The sequence below is a fragment of the Thrips palmi genome, unplaced genomic scaffold, assembly GCF_012932325.1.
Source record: "Thrips palmi isolate BJ-2018 unplaced genomic scaffold, TpBJ-2018v1 HiC_scaffold_2, whole genome shotgun sequence".
NCBI classification, from domain to species: Eukaryota; Metazoa; Arthropoda; class Insecta; order Thysanoptera; family Thripidae; genus Thrips; species Thrips palmi.
Window position 1 is genome coordinate 2519810 of NW_023144629.1, and position 18429 is coordinate 2538238.

Consider the following 18429-nt stretch of genomic DNA (forward strand, 5'->3'; position numbering starts at 1 on the left):
CGCGTCAAAGACAAAAACATTTTACTTCTCAAAAAATGCGGAGCTTTGGACAAAGTTCCGACTTACGTACGCACACTGGCCCTCCGAAAGCACTCCGCTTTCTCAAATAAACACACTTTAGGCCATTCTAATTACTATCAAGATCTTAATCAAAGGCCTGGCCTGTGGCAAGTTGATGACTCGGACCAAAATCAATAGGGCCGGCCTGGACATTTGTACATAAAAACACGATCTATCTACTCTATCATTATCAACTTACAAGTACTCTTAGCCTAATCGCGATGGGCCTCACGGTGGGCGGGGAATAAATAAAGACTGAACAGCATCTTATACAAAGCAAGAAAACAGAGTACGTTGCTAACACGATTATTACTCTTACGTTCGATTATAAACAATCACGACACTGCCATTCAAACAGCAATACCCACTCTCTATATTTTTCTATAAAACGATTATTGGAATGATTTCCATTAATGCCTGTCAAAAAAATCTGTGATAAAAGAAACTACTATTAGCAAAATTAAAGTATTCTGTTGCAAATGTCTACTGAGAGTCCTGCTAAAGTCTCTTTTGTCATAAAAATCAAGGAATGTTCTTAGCAAAATATTTCAATAACTAAATTATTGTATCCCAGTGTGCGATCAATCGTGGAAATTGCAAACTGTTTTTTTTTTAGCAAATTTTTTTTTGTGAAAGTATTGCAAAATGAATGACAGTGTATGGGTATGAATTCTTCAACACGCCTTAAAATTATTGGACACAATACCAAAGTTGTTTTTTCTATAAATCTTAAAAAAGATTGTGTTCTGGCATTTCTTTACGCCAAGCTGTATGCGGCACATGCGAGAAGTGCGATGACGACCGTCGCCGAGGACTGCAGGGAGCCAGCACCGCCTGCAAACAGAGGGGCACGTCAAAGAAATCTTGCAAAAGCACCACCCTTTCCCAGTTCCCAGCCACTCTGCAAACTGAAGTGTGTACATAGTACACTCTTATTAGAGCATGCTTCCAAGTACACTCTTATTTACAGCATACTCGCTAGGCACACGTTAAAATAGAGTGTACAGGCACACGCTGAATAAGAGTGTACCTGGCGGCATCGAGTACCTTTGTTGTCTCTGAGCTGCCCCTCCTTGGCGGGCTGCTGCTGCTGCAGCTGCTTGCCCGGCGCCGCCTTCTCGCAGCGGTTGGCGGCCTTGTTCAGCTCCTCGTCGTCCGCGCAGGCACACTTGTTGTCCGCGCCGAGCACGGCGCCGTCGGGGCAGGCGCACTTGCCCGCCGAGCAGCGGCCCAGGTCACCCAGTCCTTCCGAGCACTGGATGTCCTCCTCGCAGGCCGCGGCCAGGCTACGCTGGACTGAACCAAACAACAACAAAGCTCTACCAGCTCTGCCTTTCATTCTTGTTTCGTGCAACCCTGCCGCTGTCGCGACATGTCGCCTTACCCGGCAGGCACTTGTTGGCGGCCACGGCGGGGACGAAGTTCGTCTTGCAGCCGCACACGCCCTGCACGCAGGCGCCGCCGTCCAGGTCCGCGCACTCGGCGTCCGCCGCGCAGCTCTTGCCCCGGGCTGGAACAGAGCACGCCGTTCAGTCGCCCTGCACACTGAGAGTCGTTCTCGTCGTTCTGTCCCTCTCGCACCAATACGGGACGCCCTTTGAGTGCGAGAGAGGCAGAGCGACGGAAACGACTCCAGGGCTCCTTCTGTATTCCCTAGACACTCCCAAGCGACACCCGAACACGGTGAGCACGGAAAGCGACAAGCGGGGGTGGGTGTTTCCTCCCTTGGCGGAGGCGATACCCCGCGCCCGCCGCTAGCGCCACTGGCGTCGAGGGGTAGCGCCACCGACAGGGAAGGCTGGGCTGGGGTTCAACGTCACACGAAGGAGTACGTACTCGAATCCGTCGGTCCTACCGCAGCACGGGGAAAGAAAACAGTTTGTGAAAACGCTAGACATCTCAAGGTGGAGGAAAGAAATTGGATCAGTGTCGAGGGTTGACTGACGCCTCGCAGCAACAGTGACGGAAGAAGACGCCAGACTGATTTCGAGAGTCGTTTTCGTCGCTCTGTCCCTTTCGCACCTCTACGGGTCCTCCCATGAGTGCGAGAGAGACAGAGCTGTGACGACGACTCTCGGAGGCCAGGCCATTTTTGCTGGGAGGCGTCGTTGGTCCCGGGGAATACCTGCAGCGGCGGGTTGGTCGCCTTGCATCGGCTCGTCCGGTGGCGCTGCGTCATCTGCTCACAAACAAGAACCAAGCGATTGTCAGCCACCGGCGTCGCGGACAGCGGCGTTCCCGAAAGTTCAAAAAGTAAGACTAGCTGTACGGCAAGTGCTTAGAGACTTTAAGACGATTTATTTTTGCCGGAAAAGTGAAGTGAAACAAGATTCCGAGGTGCGGCTGGGTTCACGCCCGGTGGTTCACGCACTCGCTTTCGGGGTGGTTTCCGGTGGGGGAGGCGGCGGCGTCGTGGGCGCGGTGGTCGGTGGCGGCGTCGTCGCCTGCGGTGTGGTGGCTGCGGCGGTGGTCGCCTCAGGTGCTGCGTCCGGGGCCGCTGTGCTGGCAGGAGCAGGAGCTGAGTTTCCGGGGCCGCTTCAACCGGGGCTTCAGCCGGGGCTTCAGCCGGGGCTTCAGCTGGAGCTTCTGCCGGAGCTTCTGCCGGAGCTTCTGCCGGAGCTTCTGCCGGAGCTTCTGCCGGAGCTTCTGCCGGAGCTTCCGCGGGGGCTTCAGCTGGGGCTTCAGCTGGGGCTTTAGCCGGAGCTTCTGCCGGAGCTTCCGCGGGGGCTTCAGCTGGGGCTTCAGGAGGAGTTTCAGCGGGGGCTTCAGCTGGGGCTTCAGGAGGAGTTTCAGCGGGGGCTGCAGCGGGAGCTTCTGCCGGAGCTTCTGCCGGAGCTTCAGCCGGGGCTTCGGCCGGAGCTTCAGCCGGAGTCTCTGGCGCGGCAGTGGGCTCGTCGTCGCGCTTCCTCCTCCGCGCCATCCTCCCCCTCCTCTTGGCACTCCGCCGCGCTCTGGGCAGTGCGGTGGACTCGGGGGCCTCGGCGGGCGCGGCGGTGGTGGAGGGCAGGGATGCCGCCCCGACGGCCTGCTCGGGGGCGACGGTGTGACTAGCCACGGCCTCTCGGTGGTTGTTGCGGATCTTCATGATGGACCGCTCCATCGAGTGCACCTGCTTCTGCACCCACTTCTTGAGCTTGCTCTCCTCGGGGGCGTTGGCGGTCAGGTTGGACACCACCCTGGTGCCGTTGCGGAACACGACGTACACCGTCTCGGGCTCTGCGGTGGACACTGCAAAAGGGTGTTCGTTGTTAGTAAACAGCTTGAAAATGCAAAAAAGGGGCTAAAACCCAAGGGGAAATCACTGTGAATTCCGGTGTACAAATCCAATGAATTTCAGACAAATTTCGATGAACTTCAGTCAAATTGCGATGAATTTCAGTCGAATTTCTATGAATAATAGTCAAATTTCGATAAATTTTAATAAATTTCACTGAATTTTGAATGTTTGATGAATTTTTGTGTACAAATCCCTGAGTAAATTTCCTTGTGTGGCAACGAAACTTACCGATGGGATTCCAGTGCAACCTTGAGTAGATCTCTTCGAGGAGTGCCCCGAGTACTCAGAATTTCGAGAGAATCTCACCTGTACCGTTCTCCTCCAAGGCGGGGCCCATCAGGTCCATGTCCCTGAGCAGCATCCCCAGCGCCAGCCCGACACCTATCGTGGCCACTGAAACTGAGGACACCGACGTCATTTCGTTGAATAACAGTGCGACGTGACCGCACAATGGACCAGATGACCGGTGTACTTACTGCCCATGTCGCGCTTCTGGCGGGGAGGCGCAACCTCGTTCCTGGCCAGCATGTCGTCCGCCGTCCATGTCTCCTTCAAGTCCAAGGCTGCTTGCACCCAAACCATCATGTTCCTGATCAAGGGAGGCCTTGGAAAAGGAGAACCAGATAAACCGTGTCGAACAGAGATGGGGGTTGGGGGTGGGGGTAGCAGGCTGGACAGCTCCATCACCGCACAAAAGCATCCCATCACCGCGCGCGCACACAGACACACACAAGTACAGTTATTTTTAATATTTTGTTTCTTCTGGTTTTTTCTTTTACATTCGTGTACCAAATTTGGCAAAAAATATTAATATTTTTACAAACTACTTAGTTTGTGATACGAAGAAATAGTTCGTAAATTACGAACTTTTTCGTAGTGAGCTTATGTATGCTACTTGATGACAAGGTTTCCAGAGAGCGAGGCCGGCCGGGCGGCCGAGTCCTGCCTCCACCGCGACCCGCACAATCCCCGCGGCCTTGGGCGGCCTTGACGGCGGCGGGAAAAAAAATCACGGTCGTCTCGATGACGTGTCCCTTGTCGCGGCAAACTCGCTTCGGCTTCGATCCATCGATTGCCTCTGCAGTGCGCCGCCTGTGGGCGGTCGATGATTACCCTGTTTGTGGACGCAGGTGCCGTTCTCGAAGACGTGGTCGTAGCGGCACATGCACTTGCCGTCCACGCAGACGGCGGGGCCGTCCGGGCCCGTGGCGCTGTTGAGCAGCCGCACGCACTGCCGGTCCTCGGAGCAGGAGGGGTTCTCCGCCGTCGCCACTGGAAGAAGGCCGGCCGAAAATCGTTAAGAAGGAGGGTTTCGAAAGAGCGCAGTTTAATGTTTTTTTTCGGGTTGTAAGAAACATTCCAAAAGGGACTAAGCGTTTTTAGTTTTCCTCCTGTCAGACTCGTATGTTCCTCTCTTTCATTTTGGTGGGCGCCGCTGGCTGACCCTCATCCAAGATGCACAACGGCGTGGAACATCGAGCAAAGGCCACCGCATGGCCGACTGGGAGTGAGAGAGAGAGAGAGAGAGAGAGAGAGAGAGAGAGAGAGAGAGAGAGAGAGAGAGAGAGAGAGAAGAGCGACGCGGCTCCTTCATTATTTCGGGCGTGTATCGATGTTGCACTGCGACCGGACACGGTCACCGCAAGGCGACTCGACAGACACGCCATCACATCAAACTGAGAGTCGTTTCCGTCTCTCTCGCACTCATCAGGCACTCACATAGGTGCGAGAGAGACAGAGCGATGGCGCTCGGAATCAGTCAGCAGCTCGCGCCGCGTGCCGCTACACTGGCATTGCCAGTGATTCCCAGAAATCTCAGCGCGCTCAGCGCCTGTGACACTCCGGCTAGGCAATGCTCTCCACTCGCGCGCAGCGGCGTTGCCTACCCCCTGCCCTGGCAGGCGTCTAGCGCCTGTGAATCTCCGGGTAGGCAATAATGCTGCACGCGAGTGGAGAGGGTTGCCTATCCCGAGAGTCACAGGCGCTCTCGGCGGACATCCCCACCAGTAGGGAGCAGCGGGTGCTAATGTCAATGTGGCGGGTACGCGCAGCAACTAATTGTTTTCGAATTGTCATTTACACATACCACACGCTGCGGTGCGTGGAAGGGGGTGGCAGTTGATGTGCCGTGCATTGAAAAGGGGGGAAGTGGGTCGGACAAGCACTAATGCCTGTCTGCGTGCGCAGGGCCGACCCTCCCTCTTTAACCGGCGAACTAAAGGGCAAGACTTCCCTCCCCTCCCTTCGCCTCCCCTCCCCTCCTCCACCCCGTTGCCCCGACTTCTGTTCCTGTTTGCCTGTTTGCGCGGAGCGCACACCTCCGATATTTGTCCCACTGACCCACTGGAAAAGGACCGACCGACCGGCCGGCCGATAACGGCTTCGACTGCAAACCGATTCCGAGAGTCGTTTTCGTCGCTCTGTCTCTCTCGCACTCGTGGGGCGCCCCGTATGGGTGCGAGGGAGACGGAGCGGCGAAAACGACCAAAGGCGCACTCCCCGGTGGCCGCAGGGACGTGGCGCCAAAGGCGAAAACGAAATGGTGTCACGGCCTCTCCGAGCCTCTCGGTGTGGGAGGCCGTCGTGTCGGGGAGGCGATAATGAAATGCCCGCCGCGCCACTTTGTCGCCGTCACTGGAATGCACCCCGGCCAATTAATAATGCAGCGAGTATCATGACACACACACACACAGCCTCGAGTGCAGGTCGATAGGCGGTGTATTAGTACAACAACTACATGGCAGAATGGCGTGAGAAGGCCCTCTATCAAACGAGTCACACACACACATACACACACTCACACACACACACACACCTTGTCGGGGGTGAATTGGGCGCACGATGGGTGGTGGTGTTGTTTTTTCGGGCCTTCGCGCAACCATTGGCTCCGCCAAGTGTGTTCCAAGCAAGTGCAGCACGAAATGCAGTGAAGTTTGCCTTGTTTGGGTGAAGTTGGGGGGGGGGGGGGGGTAGGTTTAGGACTCAGGTGTCAAGGAGGATCGAAGCGAGCATGGTCAGTTCGGGTAATTTCAGGACACGGGGGTAAAAACGGAACAGCTGTTTCGTAGGCAAGATTTGATTTTATTAGAGATTATGCCATACCAAACGTGATGTTTTCCTTGTGAAAATAAAATTTAGAACGACATGGCGAGAGATTTAAGCTGTCAAATCTTGTCTAGGGAATAGTTGTCCCCGTGTCCTTAAACCAACGCAACTAACCCCAGGTTTAGAGGAATCTAGTGGCAACGGCAACGGTCAAAGCGGGCAGAGTTGGCAACGGTCAAAGCGGGCAGTGGGTGGAGGGGGCAGCGTGGGGCGGGTCGGCGCTATCCGAGTTCTTACCTTTGAGGCAGGCGGCTCCGCTGTCGCTGAAGACGAAGTCCTTGTTGCAGTGACAGCGGCCGGCCTTGCAGTACGTGTTGGCGATGCGGCGGCAGTCCCCCGCCTCCTTGCAGCTGTCGCCGATCGCTGCGCAGGCCAAGGCCACCGCGGTCAAATGGGGCAGCGCCAAGGCAAGGCAGCGCCAAGGGCTGGGGGCGTTAGCCCATGGTTAGTGGAAAGCGCGGGTTAAGGCGGACAGACAGAAATTGAAGAAAGCAGAAAGATACAGATTTGAAAAAAAAAAAGTTTCTTTAAAATCTTAAAATCATTTTTTTCTTAAAAATCAAAACAGAATTCTTTTAAAAAAATGTTTTTGAAAAAATGTACTGCTGAAGAAGGGAAAAAAGGGAGATGAACCTGATACGACGCGGAGGCAGCGCTTGCTAAAGCCGGACTCATACTTGGCGCCGTCCACGCACTCGCACCAGTAATCCCTGCAGGCCGAGTGCTGGCCGAGCAGCGACACGCAATCAGCGTTCGCGGAGCACTTCGGCAGCAGGGGTGGCAGCACTGCAAGGGCAGAAAGCAGCGGGCTCAGAAGAAGAAGAAGAAGAAGAAGAGAAGAAGAAGAAGAAGAAGAAGAAGAAGAAGAAGAAGAAGAAGAAGAAGAAGAAGAAGAAGAAGAAGAAGAAGAAGAAGAAGAAGAAGAAGAAAAGCGAGACAGCGCGTCCGCCACCGGGGGGAGTCGAACCCGTGACCGAGGTGACGCGACTTCCAAGTGTAGGTGTGGCCGTGAATCAGCGGCCGCTCCTGTGTGCGGAGGATGGCCGCTATCTCGTCGCGCCGCGAGGCCGCGAGAATGTTGTCAGTGGCGGAGCCCCCGGCAGTGTAGGAGTCGAGGCCGCGAGCAATTAGTCGGTCGCACCACGAAGAAAAGAAAGAGTGGAATCTCCCCCGATAGTCAAGGCTAATTGGGTGTGTCTAGCGTAAATGCGACATATTTGTGGCAAGGGCAAATTTCTTCATCGCGGCCCCCTCCGTTGATTGCTTGAGTACCACTCGATCCGTCCTCTCCTCCACCTCGCTACAAAAATCTGGGAGACTAAAAGACCTTAATTGATAAATGTTTTGCTCTGTACTTGACGATGACTTAATCTAGTTTGCTGAGGTATTGCAGCGGGGGTGCGGAGGCCCCCCCCCCTCTTCCTCCCCCACACCTTCCGGGCACTTCCGGCACGCCGAGGACGACAACGAGGCCGGCAGAGGCGACGCCGACTGGAGGCGAACCAGGCCATGCAGGACAGGCCGGGGTGACAGGCCGCCCTATTGATTTGCTCATTTGCGCTATTGAGTGCAGTCCGGGATTGGAACAGGAAGCAGAAGCAGGCCGCGCCGTGACGCGCCGTGATATGCGCTGCGACAGCCAGGCCAACTCGGTCACCGCCGCCTCGGCCACCATGGCCACCTCCTGGTCTCGCCGGCCACCTCTTCGGCCGACTCCTCTCCCCGGCCACCCCCTCGGCCCTCGGCCACCTCCTTGTCCAAGGGAAGGACGGCGGCACGCCGATGAAGGCTGTTTTTATTGGGACGACACTACTGTACGGTGCCCTGGACTCCGATTGGTCGAAGCCGGCGTGGCGTGGCCGGCGTGGCGTGGCCGGCGTGGCCTCCCGGAGGAGAGGAGTGGCGGAGGCCAGGGTGTCCATTATTCAATGAGTCGAACTTCACCTGATTGACCAAGGCGGCCGTGACGTCAGAGCGGCCGGCAGTGAGGGTGCCGCGCCACTCCTTGTAGTGTCGACGTAAACCCTTCAGCCGCGCTTCACCCCGTGACGTCACGCTGCGTGTGGGGGCGTCGCGGGGCTGTCTAGTGACGCGCGTCAGTGACGCGCGGGGGTGACGCCCCATCCAATATTTGCCTCGCAGTGTGCCTACTGATGTAGCAAGTGATTTAGAGCAGAATTGTTGCGCGTCTTGACCGCCCCGCGAGCATGTAGGTCGCTTGGTCAAAACAACAAAAACAAAAGGGCCGTTAATGGTCCGTCGAAAGTGACACGTGAAACGTCGGGCGTGACACGTTAATGAGACGTCACTCGGCAGTGTGCGCCGCTGTCTCTCTCGCACCCCTGCGGGGCGCCCCACGAGTGCACGAGTGCGAGAGAGACAGTGCGACGGGCCGCGGGGTTTGGATGACTGCCCACGCGCGCCGTGCCCGACGACGCACCGTGCTGAACCCCAGACCCAGTGCCGACCGGACCGCCCACCAGTGGGCCAGAACCAACCCCTGGCCGCCCCGTGAGTACGGTCGCTAATGGGACTCGAACCGAACGTGCGACACCACCAATGGATTGCTCTCCGAACGGGGAATCCATTGGTGGGGTCACACGTTCGGCCCGTGTCCTGTTTAGCGACTCTGGAGCTCAAAACGCGTCTCGAGTTTTGACCGCCGGCGCCGGTCCTCTGGCCCACTGTGCGTCGTCCAGGGCCACGCGGGCCTTGGGCTCACCCTTGGCGCGCGGGCCTTGTGGGCCTTGGGCCTGTGGTCTGGAACGGGGCTATTATTTCGCAGCCATTAGCGACGGGGCCATGCAAGCATACTTTACCTCGACCATAGCCCCGCGCAACCTTCAGCCCAGCAGACTGATTCCGAGAGTCGTTTTCGTCGCTCTGTCTCTCTCGCACTCATTGGGCGTTGGGTGCGAGAGAGACAGAGCGACGAAGAGGACTCTCGGAATCGGTCTGCAGTCCGAGGAGCTGTGGCTATGGCGAGTCGCGTGCTTCGACCGAGCCCGCTCGCCCGGTTCTAGACACTGGAAAAGTACGACGGCTGGCTGGGCGCAGTGGTACTAGGCGAAATTCGGGTGTCTAACCAGGTCGGGCTTAGAGAGCTCCTCGTGGTGCGTTGGGGGGGTGGGTGTGTCGTGTGGGCCACTCTGATTGCGTGGCCATGCACGCTGCACACCCCGTCGGGGTGAAGGACCCCGGCGCACAGGTGGTGGCCCTGCCCATGCCAAACCGATGGCCCTTCGTGTCCGCGCCACTTGCAGTTTCTCCTCCACTCATTTCATTCCCTTTTCTTTCCCTCTCCCCTTTTTTTCGGGGAAGTGGGGGGGCGAGGACGGAAACACGTCGTTCCGAAAACACGCACCCCGCGCGTCGCACTCCGGCAGGGCAAGGGAAACGAAGCCAGCGAAGCTAGCGAAACTCAGCATAATCAATAGAGTGCAATGAACCGGACAGGCCGGCCTACAGGCTGGCGGGGCGGAGCCCTGCAGCAACACGCATCACACTAGTTGCAACGAGAATCACCGCCGCCGGCCTCACTTTCGCGACTCTGGCGTTCCAACTTTGGGGTCCCTGTTTGCATTGCAAAGCCTCTCACAGCGCACCCGCGCGCGTCTCCGACTGGCTTTCCCTCTCTAGGCGCCGCGAGGCCAGGAACGCACCGGTGTGTGTGTGTGTGGGGGGGGGGGGGGGCTTATCTTATCGGAGGACACATTGGGCCAGTGGCGTAGCTGCGCCAAGGCGACCCTCGCTCCCTCATTGTCGTTCTGCAATTTTGATTTCTTGCGTCATTCTTTCCATAAATTTCATGTTGTTTTTTTTTCTAAACTGCAAATTTTTGTTGCTTTTTCTGTTTGATGCATGAGTGATTCAAATGCCGCTAGCTAGAATTTTATAGCTAGAATGTAAAGCTAGCATTGGTGGTCACACGCTTGGTTCGAGTCCTATTTAGCGACTCTGGAGCTCAAAATGCGTCTAGAGTTTTGTCCGCCTCCAGCGGTCTTCTGGCCCACTGTGCGGCGCCCGAATGAGCGACAAAGTCGGAGCGCCTGCTGCAGTTTTGCCCCTCGAATCGCGTGATTAGTATGACTGGCCCTGAAACGGCGGCGGCCCTGGACGTAATGGCCACTCCATTGTGGAATGAGTCTATGAAATCGAAGCGCCCTCAATAATTCGTGTCTAGGATACAGTGCCCACGAGCGCGCCCTCTCTCTCTCTCTCTCGCTCCAAGCGCGGACCCGGAGGGCGGGTAATCGGACAATTATTGGCCCCTGGTTCCCAGATGGCCACCGGCAGTCAAAAAGCAACAATTTTCTCCAGTAGTCAATGTGCGCTACTTCGCACAGTCACACACCCTCGGGCCGCCCCTGGGTCCGCCACTGCCTTGCTCGCAACACTGGACTGGAACCGCGTCGCTTGCGCCATTTTAGAGTGTGCCGTGCAATCCGCGAGTGGACGGACACCTGCCCGGCCCGCGCGTGGGTGACACACTGTGACACAGCGACAGGGCCGCGCAGGCCAGGCAGTCGCTCTGTCTCTCTCGCACCTATGCGGGACGCCCCGTGAGCGCGAGAGAGACAGAGCGACGAAAACGGCCCTCGGAATCAGTCTGCCCCACTGTCTGCCGGCCGTGGCGGCCGAGGCGGCGGCGCCCCTTCCGGACGACGCACGGGAAGTGGAATGCGCGTGGCGGCGCGGCGTCCGGAGACAGTGTGCCTGCCCCGGCCTGGCCCAGTGCCCTGCTTCGCGGCTTTGACGGGCTGCTCACCTTGCACGCTGATAGCGCCCTTGGTGCTGTTGAGCGCGGGCGCCGCCACCAACTGCCCCATCTTGTTGGCGACGTCCGCGACGGCCGGCGCTGCCGCCGGCGCCACGGGCACCGCCGGGGCCGCGGGCGTCGAGTCCTGCGGCGGCCTCGACGACGCCGTGCTCGCCGGCTTGGCCGCCGCCGGTTCGACGGGGACCACGGGGACCGCGGGGGCGGCGGGGGCGGCGGGCTCCTCGGGCTTGACGGCCGCGGGGGCGGCACTGGGGTTGGCGGCGGGCGCGGTGACGAGCGCGGGGGCGGCTTCGGTCGCGGGGGCGGGCACCGCCAGGCAGGTGTGGGCGCAGGCCGCGAGCACCACCAGGACGACGACGGACTTCATGGCGGGGCGGTGGAGCGGCGCGGAGTGACTGACTGACCCACCGCGTGCCGTGGCCGTGTGGTGGAGCGGAGCCGAGCGCCCTACAGCGACCTAGCCGGCCGGCGAAGTATCGTCGCGGCGCGTGGCGGCGCGGGGCGGGGTGCGGGCGGCGGGAGGGTCGGCGGCGCGCTTCGCCGCGAGGACCCGGCAGATAGCGGCGCCCTCCCCACCACGCCATGCCTGCCTGTCGCCTGATAAGGATAGGTGTGCTTTGTGTTTGCGCCGTGCGAGCCTGCCCCCTTCCCCCACCCCTCCACTTGGCGTCCCGCGGGATCCTCCCAGCCCGCCCTGGGCTGCTGCAGGCTGCTGCAGGCGCCCTGTCGGTCCGGCGCTAAAGAACTGTCTCAATGGGACTCGGAGCGCATTCGCTCAAGTAGGCAACTGTGCACTGCAGGAAGGCAACTTTTCCTTCCGATCGCGCCGCCCCCGGCTTTCGATCGCAAAATGACAACCCTGTCCGCCGGGCTGGACTGGGCTGGAACAGTTGTTACCCCCGCCACGCCACTGCGGGGCCGAGCCGGTCCGAACGCCGAGGGCCGAGCCACAAGTGCAGCGGAAGCCGCGGGCCCGACCGGCGGCAGGGGCGAAACAAGGACAAGAACAGGGCAAACAAGTGCAGCGGATCTCCAGGGTCACTCTTCGGGTGGAGCGGCTCGCGGAGCGGGGACTCGCTAACTTCGGCGCGGGCGGCGAGGAACGAGCACGGCGACGTGGAGACGCGGACGTGGCGGGCAGGAAGCGGGCACGACGCCGCCCGGCCCGGACGGTCTGTTTATGCCCGCCTGATTCATTCTCCTACACTCGGAAAAAGAAGCCTATTTTCCAGTGGAGGGAAAGGAAAGGGATTGCCGCGGCACCGCGGTCAGTCGTCTGATTCCGAATATTCGTGCCCTCCTCGCTCTGTCCCTCTCGCACGCGTGGAGGGCTGCAAAGGGTGCGAGAGAGACAGCGACAGCAGCGCCTCAATTGCACGCACAGGGGGAGCGGTGCGGGACCCTTACAGTGCCGTGTGGTCTGTGTAGGCCTCCCGTTCCCTCCCCCGGGGACGCCGGGCGAGGGGGGCGCGGCGAGGGGGGCGCGGCGAGGGGCGCGGCGGGCGGCGTGTGGGGGCCCGCCTTTCGCCAAACCGTCCCCCGCCGCGCCCCGCCGCGCCCCGCCGCGCCCCGCCGCCACGCCCGTCACTCGGATGGGAGCGTGGACACCTCCTCGGCACACATGGCGGCCTGGTCGCGGCGGCCGGGCGTTACGCGTAAAACACGGCGTAACAGGCCAACGAACGCGTGCGCCAAGTATGTCCGCAAGTGGCGGGCGGCGCACGGCGGCACGGCACGCCGACGACGCGACCGAAAAACCCAAAGAGAGGCCGCACTCCGTGGCGAAGGGACGCGCTATGAGAATGTGTGCGGCCCTGGCGGATTGGTACAGCGCCTACCCCCTCCCCCGCGTTTAACTCTACCCCCGCGCGGGCCCCCGCGCTGCTGACTCGATCAATAAACTGGAACCTGGCAGCCTGAGCCCCGGCCGTACTCCGTACTCGGTACCCGCGCGCCTGGTTAGACTGAGCCCAGGCTTCCCGCTGGGACGGGCGTGGTGCCGGCGCCGTGCGTGCGGCCGACAGTGGGCCAGAGGACCGGTGGAGGGGGCGGTCAAAATCCCGGACGCGTTTTTAGCTCCAGAGTCCTTAAATGGGACTCGAACCCAACATGTGACCCCACCAATGGATTGCTCTCCGGACGAGGAATCCATTGGTGGGGTCACACGCTCGGTTCTCGTCCTGTTTAGTGACTCTGGAGCGAGGGGGTAAACACTTCAAGAAATCGTGTACAGACTACTCGGTATTACGCTGTATTACGGAGGTATTACACGTGTATTACGGCCTTAAAATGCAAAAATTTGGCACATTTGACCCGTAAAAGGTATTACGACCACGTGTATTACGCGTAATACACGGTTTTTGTGTACAGGGTATTACGCGAGTGGTTATCCCCTCGCTCTGGAGCTCAAAACTTGTCTAGAGTTTGGGCCGCCGGCGCCGGTCTTCTGGCTTCTGGCCCACTGTCCGGTCGACCGCCGCTGCCGCCACGTGCCCTGTAACTTAACGTGCGCGTCGTACGGCGAAAAGAGCTCGTCGGAATCAATAAATAACAATACTTTATTCAGACGGGCAAGGACACTTTCAGACAGACTTACAAGCTAAGGGAACGACACAACAAACAGCAGCAGCAGGTCTTCGCAGTGGGGTGGAAGGGTGGAGCGGTGGACGCGGCAGATGGGTTGCCTACCCACCGGGCGCTCCACGGCACTGTTTCGGTTGTGGTGCTCCAGGTGAGGTCCGCACAGTGGACCAGAACACAGGCGTTGGCGGCCAAAACTCTAGACGCGTTTTAAGCTACAGAGTCGCTAAACAGGAGGAGAACCCAGCGTGTGACCGCACCAATGGATTCCTCGTACGGAGAGCAAATCCATTGGTGGGGTCACACGATAGTTTTGAGTCCCATTTAGCGACTCTGGAGCTCAAAACGCGTCTTGGCCGCCGCCACCGGTCTTCTGGCCCACGGGCGCTACTTGTTGACGGCGGTGGCGGTCTTGGAGGCGGTCTTGGAGGGGTGCGGCCGGGCGAAGGCTCTGACGCGCAGCCCGTCCTTGGGCCGGATGATGAGCTCGCCGTGGAGGGTGAGGTCCTCCCGCCGGTCCAGCGACTCGAAGCGCAGCCGGCGCAACAGCGCCGAGAGCACGGCCTTCTCCTCCAGCAGCGCGAACTTCTGGCCGATGCAGTTGCGCGGCCCGGCGCTGAACGGCACGTAGGCGAAGGGGTGCCGGCCCACGCAGTTGTCGGGCAGGAAGCGGTCCGGGTTGAACACCTCGGGCTCCGGGAACACCTGGCGGGCCAGAGGAGAGTGCTGGTTGGCACCAGGGTTGTTAACGTTAATTTAACGATTAACGGCGTTACGGTAACTGCGTTAATCGTTAATTAACGTTAACGTTAACTCGTTAAAATATGTCTGGGCCATTAACGTTAACGCGTTAAGTTAATGGACTCTCTTAACGCGTTACGCCGTTAATGCGTTAACGTAGGGATTAATGCACGATCGGTCCAGGTAAATTTCCGAAAAAATTTATGTGCTAGAGATAGCAAAAGCTGTTTTACCTAGTTTAATATTTGTGTTATGGTTTCTTTAATTCTTTTATGGGTGATGAACGTTTGTTTCAACGTTTTGGTGGCGTTATCTCAACCCTCTCTGGTTGGGTTTTAAAGTTTTTTTAACGATAACGGCGTTACTTGCGTTAATTTAACGTTAACGCGTTAAATTCTCAAATTCGAGTTAACGTTAACGCGTTAAGTTAATGCACCCGGACTAACGCATTAACGTTAACGCGTTAAATCTGAAATTAACGTTAACAACCCTGGTTGGCACAGTGGGCCAGAACACCGGCGGCGCCGGCGGACAAAACTCTAGACGCGTTTTGAGCTCCAGAGTCGCTAACCGGGAGGAGAACCGAGCGTGTGACCCCACCAATGGATTCCTCGTTCGGAGAGCAACTCATTGGAGGGGTCACACGTTCGGTTCGAGTCCTGTTTAGCGACTCTCAGGCTCAAAACGCGTCTAGAATTTTTACCGCCTCCACCGGTCTGCCGGCCCACTGTGTGTTGCCGTACCTCCGCGTTGCGGTGCAGCATGTACACGACGATCATGGCCGTGGTGCCGGCCGGCACGGTGTACGGCCCGATCTGCACGTCCTCGCGCAGGCTGCGCGCGAAGGCGGGCACACTGGGGTACAGCCGCAGGGCCTCCTTGATGCAGCACTCCAGGTACTTCATGTCGTTCAGGTCCTTCATGGTGACGCCGCGGTCGGGGTCGTCGGCGAAGATGTCGTCCAGCTCGGCGTGCACCTGCGGGAAAGGAGGCACACTTGATGGTGGGGACGTCGTCAACATGCAAGTGCCGACGTGCACGATGACGGGGACGTGCACCGCAAGGCAGGCTCGGACTGGCGAGGGCCGACAGGCAGAAAAATCTGCCGGGGCCTTCGGGTATGTGATCAGTAACGTCATAAAGTTGGTCAAAAAGTGATTGAATCTCCGAAAGTAGCCGTTTTCGCTGAATTTGAGCGCCCACTGCGTCCGATCTAGTTGCGGCCAACGGCCTCCCTCGACGCCTGAGTATTCTTAAGACCCTACTCTTTCATGCCCTGTATCGGGAAGACGTTGACCACAACGATTTTGCCTTTGACCGCAACGATTTTGGGACCAAAGTTGGTCAAAAAGTGGTCGAATCTCGGAAATTTGCTGATTTTGCTGACTTTGGGGGGCCACTGTGTCTAATCTAGTTGCCGTAAAAGGCCTCCCTCGACGTCCTAATATTCTTAAGACCCTACTCTTTCATGCCCTGTGTCGGGAAGACGTTGACCACAACGATTTTGCCTTTGACCGCAACGACTTTTGGACCAAAGTTGGTCAAAAAGTGGTCGAATCTCGGAAATTTGCTGATTTTGCTGACTTTGGGCGGCCACTGTGTCTAATCTAGTTGCCGTAAAAGGCCTCCCTCGACGTCCTAGTATTCTTAAGACCCTACTCTTTCATGCCCTGCATCGGGAAGACGTTGACCACAACGATTTTGCCTTTGACCGCAAAGATTTGGGGACCAAAGTTGGTCAAAAAGTGGTCGAATCTCGGAAATTTGCTGATTTTGCTGACTTTGGGCGGCCACTGTGTCTAATCTAGTTGCCGTAAAAGGCCTCCCTTGACGCCCTAGAATTCTTAAGACCCTACTCTTTCATGTCCTGTATGGGAAGGCTATTGACCGCAACTAGTTTGGGAGCGGTAGCCTCACAAAGTTGGTCATGAAGGGTAAAAACAATGATGATCGGGGGCCTTTCGCGGTCTTATCTGCCGGGGCCCTTTGGGGGCCAGTCCGAGCCTGCCGCAAGGAGGACGAGTACGATGACGAGGACGTGCACGAACTGGCCTACCTGCCGCTGCACGTGAGGGTCGCAGCCAATGAGGAAGGTGCACCAGGAGATGGCCGCCGACGTGGTGTCGTGGCCCTCGAACATGAACGTGTCCACCTCCTCGCGGATGTCTTCGTCGGAGAGCACGGCGCCGTCCTGGGGGATGAAAAATTCACGCGGACCGATTTAGAAAAGTTGGAAACGGCACAACAACTAGAATCTGAAACCAAAAAATCTGTTTAGGGTGCTTTTAGAGGGGGCGACCAATTGGGGCTACATGCCTTTGCACCCCGTTTGGCCCTTTGGCACTTTGCTCCTGGAAACAGGAAAAAAAGCAACACCTTTCCCCTGCAAATAGGCAACAAGCAATCCTTTGCCCCTCCCTCCGGCTGATTCTGGATCCCCCTCTCGCGTACCTGCGAGGCCTCGATGAGCAGGTCGAGGAAGGCCAGCCTCTTCTTGGAGCCCAGGTCGTCGTCGAGGTCCTGGCCGCGCTGGTCCCTGCTGCGCCGGAACTCCTCCTTGCGCTCGAGGATCATCTTGTTGGAGAAGCCGTGGAGGTCGCGCAGGCAGGCCTGCTGCCGGCGGTACATGGGCGTGAGCCGGAACAGCCAGTCGGGCTGGTACCACACGGTGGACTGCCTGGTCAGCACGATCTCGGCCATGTCGTACACGGCGCGCACGTACGGCGACTCGCTGTCCACCTGCCGGACAAGTTTGAGGACAATTTTCAGTGTTTGCCATAAAATTGGTTTGGTTTTGGTTTTGCCTGTGTACCACCACCACGCAACTTCCACCCACGGCTGTTGAGTAACTGCCTAGCAGGCAGGAGGAGATGCAGCCTGCCGTACCCCTGTGTGTTTCGTGGACTCGCTTACCTGGGCGTGCACCTTGCGGCCCATGGCCGTCTCGCAGATGATGTCCAGCGTGCAGAGCGTGACGAGCGGGAACACGTTGAAGCCGCGGCGGCCGGCCTGCTCGGCCTGCTGCACGAAGCGGTCGGCCAGCACGTCGGCCTGCTCGCGGAAGACGTCGATGAAGTCGTCCAGGATCCGGAAGTGGAAGGCGGGGGTGAGCACCTTCCGGCGGCGGTGCCACTTGGCGCCCCAGCTGGTGAGCAGCCCGGTGCCCAGCCAGGGCCGCAGGTACAGGTACTCGTCGCTCTTGTCGGTGTGCCGGTTGGACGCCAGCACGCACTCCACGGCGTCGGGCGAGCTTAGCAGCACGTAGGGCTGCGTGCAGAACCAGGTGCGACAGACGCCGTGCTGCCGGCCGAACAGCTGGGTGATGCCGTTGAGCCTCACGAACAGCTCGTCGTGCTCCACGGTCTGCTCCAGCGTGTTGCCGAGCAGCGGCAGCGCGAAGGGGCCCGGGATGCGCTCCATGAGCGCCACCAGGCGGCGGCGCCGCCACCACCACCGCGCGACCAGCAGCGCGGCCAGCGCCGTCAGCAGCAGCACCGACAAGGACGCCATCGCGGAGGTCCGGGTGCGTCCACTGTCAACGCGGCCGGTGCGGGTGGGTGCCGGCGACCAACTCGCCGTGCTGGCGCGTGCCTGCACTGCAAGCACTGCAAGCCGCTGCGGCCATGCAAGGGGCGGCAGACTCATTCCGAGGGTCGTCGCTCTGTCTCTCTCGCACTCACGGCGCGTCCCGTGTGGGTGCGAGAGAGACAGAGCGAGACTCTCGGAATCGGTCTCCGGCCGAGGTGCGGCGGGGCGGGCCGACGAGCCAGACGACTTTCTCCCGCGGCGACATCCCGCCCGCCGAAGCCCCGCCCCGGGCCTCCGCGGGGTGCACGCGCAGCGCGCAGCGCGCAGCGCGCACGGGGCTGCAGACTCATTCCGAACG

At 58.9% G+C, this 18429-nt stretch overlaps 2 protein-coding genes across 6 annotated transcripts; both read right to left on the reverse strand.

Moving 5' to 3' along the window:
- Window positions 1–4: 4 nt before the first annotated feature.
- On the reverse strand, window positions 5–11336 carry LOC117647129 (tenascin-like). Of its 5 annotated transcripts, XM_034388669.1 has the most exons (9): window positions 11211–11336; window positions 7076–7228; window positions 6680–6805; window positions 4451–4609; window positions 3814–3900; window positions 3644–3736; window positions 2432–3288; window positions 2186–2239; window positions 1583–1911 (listed from the first exon to the last, which is right to left on the reverse strand). In XM_034388669.1, the coding sequence occupies exons 1-9, from the start codon at window positions 11269–11271 to the stop codon at window positions 1714–1716; spliced, it is 1788 nt and encodes a 595-aa protein (XP_034244560.1). In that variant the 5' UTR covers window positions 11272–11336; the 3' UTR covers window positions 1583–1713. The 5 variants fall into 5 exon arrangements, with proteins under 5 accessions (XP_034244563.1, XP_034244560.1, XP_034244559.1 ...); XM_034388668.1 differs by having other exon boundaries at window positions 1727–2239; XM_034388672.1 differs by lacking the exons at window positions 1583–1911; window positions 2186–2239; window positions 2432–3288; window positions 3644–3736; window positions 3814–3900 and adding exons at window positions 5–894; window positions 1108–1356; window positions 1445–1570.
- Window positions 11337–14155: 2819 nt separating this feature from the next.
- Window positions 14156–18053, reverse strand: LOC117647352 (cytochrome P450 4c3). The gene is made up of 5 exons (XM_034389071.1): window positions 17457–18053; window positions 16995–17282; window positions 16600–16734; window positions 15287–15520; window positions 14156–14507 (listed from the first exon to the last, which is right to left on the reverse strand). Exons 1-5 carry the CDS (start codon window positions 18051–18053, stop codon window positions 14190–14192), a joined length of 1572 nt encoding a protein of 523 aa, XP_034244962.1. The 3' UTR covers window positions 14156–14189.
- Between the last annotated feature and the right edge of the window lie 376 nt (window positions 18054–18429).

Bases quoted from the DNA above. Each gene is read 5' to 3' on its own strand.
- LOC117647129 (XM_034388668.1), bottom strand. From the start codon at position 11,271: ATGGGGCAGTTGGTGGCGGCGCCCGCGCTCAACAGCACCAAGGGCGCT. The intron at 7,229-11,210 runs GTGAGCAGCCCG...CTGCCCTTGCAG, and splicing joins GGGCGCTATCAGCGTGCAAG to TGCTGCCACCCCTGCTGCCG. The intron at 3,289-3,643 runs GTGAGATTCTCT...ACCCTTTTGCAG, and splicing joins CTTGGAGGAGAACGGTACAG to TGTCCACCGCAGAGCCCGAG.
- LOC117647352 (XM_034389071.1), bottom strand. From the start codon at position 18,053: ATGGCGTCCTTGTCGGTGCTGCTGCTGACGGCGCTGGCCGCGCTGCTG. The intron at 16,735-16,994 runs GTACGCGAGAGG...TTCATCCCCCAG, and splicing joins TGCTCATCGAGGCCTCGCAG to GACGGCGCCGTGCTCTCCGA. The intron at 14,508-15,286 runs GTACGGCAACAC...CTGGCCCGCCAG, and splicing joins TGCTGCACCGCAACGCGGAG to GTGTTCCCGGAGCCCGAGGT.